This window comes from Grus americana, chromosome 5 (assembly GCF_028858705.1).
Source record: "Grus americana isolate bGruAme1 chromosome 5, bGruAme1.mat, whole genome shotgun sequence".
Classification (NCBI taxonomy): domain Eukaryota; kingdom Metazoa; phylum Chordata; class Aves; order Gruiformes; family Gruidae; genus Grus; species Grus americana.
Genome location: NC_072856.1, coordinates 53,838,401 through 53,844,400, shown reverse-complemented (window position 1 = coordinate 53,844,400; position 6,000 = coordinate 53,838,401). Strand labels below are relative to the sequence as shown.

At 49.4% G+C, this 6,000-nt stretch overlaps 1 protein-coding gene across 1 annotated transcript in view; it reads left to right on the top strand.

Moving 5' to 3' along the window:
- The first annotated feature begins 385 nt into the window (after nt 1-385).
- Nucleotides 386-6,000, top strand: part of PRIMA1 (proline rich membrane anchor 1) — a 55,169-nt gene continuing 49,554 nt past the window's right edge. The window contains exon 1 of the mRNA XM_054828320.1: nt 386-564. Coding sequence (XP_054684295.1) covers nt 472-564 — 93 coding nt within the window. The 5' untranslated portion in view covers nt 386-471. The remainder of the gene's footprint in view (nt 565-6,000) is intronic.

The window sequence follows — 6,000 nt, the reverse complement described above, 5'->3', positions numbered from 1 at the left end:
GGTAGCGCCCGTCCCTTCTACCCCCGCGCCCGGCTCCAAACTTTTTCCGCCGCCCGCCCCCCCCGGGGTGTGAGGGAGCCCAGGGCTCAGCGGTGAGCGCCGGCCGGGGAGCCCCCGGTGCGGGCAGGCTGCCGGCGGCGGCCGGCGGAGCATCCCGGGGAGGGGGAGCCGGCGGGGCGGGCAGGGAGGGAGGCGGGCAGGGCGGGGGTGGAGGCATGTCTCCCCGCTGAGGGAGCCGGGACTTGCAGAGTGCTGGGTTTTCCCGACCACCCTTTCCCCTCCCCACCCGCCCATCTCCCTGCCTCCCTCCCCCCCTCCTTCCCTCCCTTCTTCCCTCCCTCCCCTCCAGAATTAAAGTTGGGACAGTCGCGCTCCGGGGATGGGTGCGAGCCAACGCCTCTGCTGCCGGCTCGCTCTGCTCCCTCCCCAGGTCGCCCGGAGCCCGCGCCCCCGCCCGCCCGCCCAGGAGGGATGCTGCTCCGGGAGCTGCTGGGGCTGCTCCGCTGCTGCTGGCCCTCCCTGCTGCTGCACTGTGCCCTCCACCCGCTCTGGGGCTCCGTCCAGGTAGGGCCGCCCGCGCCTGCCCGGAGCTGCGCCGCGCCCGCACGCCCGCATGCAGGGAGCGGGGGGCGGCGGGGCCGGGGCGGGGGGCGCGGGGGCGGCAGGCAGAGCCCCCCGGCCGACACCCCCGGCAGTGCGGGGAGGGGGCTGGTGCAGGCGGGTGGTGGCGGGGCGGTGGTCGCGCAGGCGGCCCCCCGGAGCAGGGAGAGCTGTTGCTCTTCTCGGCGCGGTCCCCCCCTTGTCGGCTGCTGCGGGACGGCGTGTGTAAGGGATGGGCGGCCGGCTCCGCTCCCCCGGGAGCGCTGAACTCGATGTGGTCTGTCTGAGCAAGATGTAGTTGACTTTCTTTGGCGCGCCGGCAGCCAGAGGGTTTGTAAGCGCATTTTGCTGTAGGTGGCAAGATGCACGGAAAGAAGCGATGCACAGAGCGATGCTCCGGCTGTTTAATTTTGGTAATGTTTTGCTCTGGGGTTTCGATGCTGATTGCGAATTGAGGATTCTCTGGGTAAAGGGCTGAATCAGCTTTTGCCAACTCCGACGCTGTGATGTTGTGTGACCTTGATTGTAATGTGGGGTGACCAGCAAGATGGACTGGAAGAAATTAGTATACAGTAAGGGAGAGCGCCCATCCAGTTCGGAGAATCAGAACGGCAGCAAAGCTCGACTCAAATGCGTCACTTTGATATTTTAAAGTTTATTTATAATATATGTCTTCAGAGGAGTGATTGATGAGCCAGCCAAGTGCTGTTCAAGAACAGAACAATTGCAGTTTCTTTCTTGGAGAAAACACAGTGGAGACTCCAGATCTTTTACTCCCTGTTCTAAACTTAGTGACTCCCAAGAGATTAAACAGAGATGTTGTTTGTTTTAGCATCTTGGCTCTTGCCGTGAATGACAAAGAGGATTTGTGCTCCTTACAGGTTAAAATGAACAGAAATACAACAAAAACAACCTCCTTGAAACCAATGCCCCCATCATAAAAATCTCTGCCAGCACTACCTTCCTGCTGTCCTGCTCAAGTATTCAGGTAGCTAAGAATAACTTAAAACTGTAACTGCATTTTTCAGGGAAACACAGTTGTGTGAAAAGAGGAGCCTTCTGAAACCTCTCTCCTGTAATCAGTTAGTCAATCAAGCAGACAAAAAAAACCCCCAAACTTGCATAAACATTTTTCTCGCAAACTGCTCAGGTGATCTAAGCCAATCTTTCAAAAATAATTATGTCTATAAGAATTGAAACAGGCTCTGAGAAATGCAAAAGCTGAGGGGCCCAGCCTTTCCTTGCAATAATTTCTAAGTTTTATTATCCCATTCTTCATCTACACTTGTGCTATTACCTGCTGTTCGGTGTAAGGACAATCAATAAATCTGCTCATACTCAAGCTTTTTTCCAGCTCTCCCAAAACTAGGATGTATTTAAGGCTCCCATTGGCAGGCACCAATGGGAAGGACAGGTGTGGAGCGCTCACCGGCATGCCAGCCTTCCTGTGACTGAAACTCCCTCATCTTTGAATCTTTCCCATGACTCCTTTCCCCATGTTGAGTCATAATCCTTGCTCTTATCTTCAAAGTCTCACAAGCCATACTGCTCGACTAATCCACTAATGTCCCATCATGTCGCTCCCCTGCCCCTGCTCCATCTAAGGCAGCCATCATGTTTTCTCACATCTCTTCTCCCAGCCCCTCTTGACCCATTCGTCCATGTGATGACTTATGGGTGGCATGGCCTTCCCTCCCATATCCTTGCATTCCCTCCTCAGGGCCTGCCTTGAGGCACTTAGGAGAATCAGTCAGATGCTAATCAGAGGAGAAGCATTTATTTTATTAAAAAACCCCCCAAACTAAAACCCGCTTATTAGCATCGTAGCCGGCGCTGTGACAAGAAGGAAGGGATGATTCTGTCTGAAGCTTTTGACATAATTAAAGAAAAGAACAGTAAGTGTCATGAAAAATAGCGGGGTCATGTTTTTTCTGGTTTCATAAACATGGATCTGGATTAACTCTGATGTGAATTATGCAGAGCCGTCCTGGGATTTACGCAGTGGCGTTGCAATCTCATATCTGTAGACTGCTTCCAAGAGACAAAGCTCTTGCCACATCAGCAAGCTTTTAGAGGGCTCTGTGCCTTTTCAGTCAACTGTGCTTTTCTTTTCAAGCTTTCCCCCTTTTACCTGATTCAAAAAGTCACAAGAGGGCCACCCTCCGGGGACTGTATTAATCCTCTTTTCCCATCCCACTCTGTAGAGCATGCTCATGGGCTGCTGCAACCCCATGGGACTCTACAAAAATACTAAACAGCTCTGACCACATGCAGATTTGTTCTTCCACTCTATGCAAAGCAGAACTAGGACCACTGTTTCTGAAGGCAATCTTGGATTGAAAAGGAATACGTCACAGGCACAAACTTCAACAGAGAGACTGTGAAAGGAAACCACCAGTTACCACTTTCTGTTTGCTTTTCCCTGGACACTTGTGGATCAGATTTTAATTTCCATTACTATTTAAATGCATTTGTCCTTTTTTGCAAAGCATCTTCATATGAAATGCACAAATCCATAAAGTTGACTCTTTATGTCTTTTCAGAGCAGGGCAAAAAATGCATCAGCTTGAAAGTCCAGGCAATGTATATGTCCAAACTGGCCAACTGCTGAGTGTTTTAAGAAAACATCATGCCAAACAAGCAACCAAGATTTAGGCAGGCTGAGGGCATACACGTTCATGGCACCTTCAGTACCTGGAGGAATGGCTGGAAGGTGCAGAAGTAACAACTAGGGAGCAAGCCCTATGTGGTCCATCTCCGGTGATGACCCTTTGCCAAGGCGACCTCTGTGCTACGAACTGCCTGGCAGCCTGGCGGGTGTCTGGTTAGTCATTACCTGCAAAGTGCTTCCAAAGCCATTCTGGGGCCATGGTTGTGCCTGGCATAACAAACAAGCAGTAAAGTTTGAGGCTGGACTCAAATTAGCAGACCTGGCCAGAGAAGGATTAGGGTCTTTCAACATGCCTTTTTGTTCCTGCCATCTCCTGTAAAGGCAGCTTACCTTGAATTGCAGACAGTAAGAAAGAAACATGGAGTAATTTATTTCATCATCCTTTGCCAGAGTAAGATTGTTCCCTAAAGCATATTTTCTAGTGATTTGTTCTGCTTACCTTTAGAAGACACAAGTAATAGCCTTCATTCCTTTCATAAGAAGACTAATAGACATCAACAGTGGGTTTTTTTTTTTCTTGGAAAGGATCCAAATGTCTTTTCTTTTTTTCTTAATTCTATCTTGTTACTGTTAGTTAATCTTCTTGCAGCAGTCCTTGACTATTTCTCTCCTCCTCGAGGCCCTCAACCTCAATTCATGCCTTTCCTTTTCCTGCCAGATTTCAGCCAACTTAAGATATCTTTGTTATTTTAAACTAACCCTCTAAGACAACCCCCTGGCAAAGTAACATCTGTGTTCCTACAGGTATCTTCTAACAACCAGACATTTTACTGAGTGACAAGAGACAGGAAACGGGTGATAAAGCCCATGGTTTTGAATGTCGGTTATTCCCAGCCATTTAAAAATGATCATGGGGAATTTTGATAAAGGTTCAGACTAAGATATTGAGAGACAAAGCAACTTTTTTTTTTTTTCCTTTCCAGAAATAATATTTTAAAAGTACACAGGAGCAGGGAGTGGCTGGGCATGTATAGGGTTAATCTTGTCTGCAAAGTAGTTGAGAAAAATATCCACTGGTTTCTGAGGACGCTCTATTACCAGCCTAAGGTAGGAGGGCCTCCAGGGATTTAAAGCAGTCAATAGTTCTAAAAAAAGACAGAGAAAGCCTTTGGTTCTGGTTGATATTAAGTTAGAGCAATAAGTCAATGTAGTTTTTCCATACCAGCACTGTCTTCAGACTTAGATACACAAAGCTGCTTCTGGTCTGCAAATGGAGCTGGCTCCAGGTCTGCTCAATGTTATTCTGCCCTGTCTCTATCCCTCTCTCATTGCACTGGCTCCCACAAGGGAGCAGCGAGCCGTAGGATTCAGCAACCGGGGAACTAGGTAGGCAATGATAATTGTAGCTAGGAGTTAATAGTTTCTTCCTAATCAGCTGCCAAGGCCAGAGGAGAGATGCTGCCCTACCTCCTCTGTTAGCAAAGTACATGATGTCACACCAGTACAAGTAGGAGGTACCCCAGGTGTGCCACTGCCACCACATGGAGTGGGTGCTCTTCCTCTTGGGAGACACCCTAACACCCCTGTGAATAGCATTGGAAGAGCTGAAGCGGTATGGAGGATATGCTGCTGCTTGTGATCACTTAATTTAAAAATAAATAAGCCTGCTTAGCAGACAGATTTATTACCAGCCGTAAGGAATTACAAAGCCGAGTCACTTTGATTCATTAGAGCATTCAGAGAGTTTGTGTAAGTTCCTGGAAGCTGTCTGGGATGGTCTTTAACCATCCTCTTACTGTTACCTGATGGCGAAGGGGAAAGTTGGAAAGCACTTGTGCTGGATTTGTTTTTCCCTACGTTTGGTAATAGATTTTGACAAGCTGTTTAAAGAACCGAGCCTTCTGACTTGTGCTGTGCCGAGCCATCCTTCCAACTCAGCTACGCATAGTCTCTTCTATTCTTTCCTCCGTCTCTATAATATTTAATCAACAAAGCCCTACCTCCATTTCCCTGAGGCCAGAGTAATGCATCTTTCTGCATTTAGAAACCTCCTACGCATGTGAACATGTCCTTTGTGCAGTGATGTTGTTTTAATTAGCCACGTCTCTCTTTTTGGCCAGAAATACATGAAATGACTGTGTGCGGCTTTCCTGCAGCCAAGAGGCAGCACAGCACCCTTGGTGCCCAGCTGTGGGTGGTGGGAGAGGCTCTCTGGCCATGCTGTGGGCTGGGGGCAAGGGTTGAAAGGGGAGAGGAGACAGACTGTGTGCCTGTAGCTGGCAGGGGAAGGGAAGCAAAGCTTGGGCAGGAGAGAGGAGGGGGAAGGCAGCAACCCTGGGTGACCCTGGGGATAGGCAGGGAGGCAGAAGAGGCCTGCCTAAAACAGGTCAGAAAGCATGGCATGAGACATCCTCTTTATAATGACCAACACGTCGTGGAAAAGAGCTAATTAAAGAAGATGATGTTAGGCCAAAACTATAAGGACAATAACTTGCCCAAGACCACACTGTACAAGGCAACAGTTGAATGCTAGCATAACTATCCTTAGCTTCAGAAAGACACAAGTCTGTCCCAGGTGGTCTCCTGATCTTAATCATAGAATCATAGAATGGTTTGGGTTGGAAGGAGCCTTAAAGCCCATCTAGTTCCAGCCCCCCTGCCATGGGCAGGGACACCCTCCACTAGACCAGGTTGCCCAAAACCTCATCCAACCTGGCCTTGAACACTTCCAGGGATGGGGCCTCCATAACCTCTCTGGGCAGCCTGTTCCAGTGCCTCAACAAGCACAT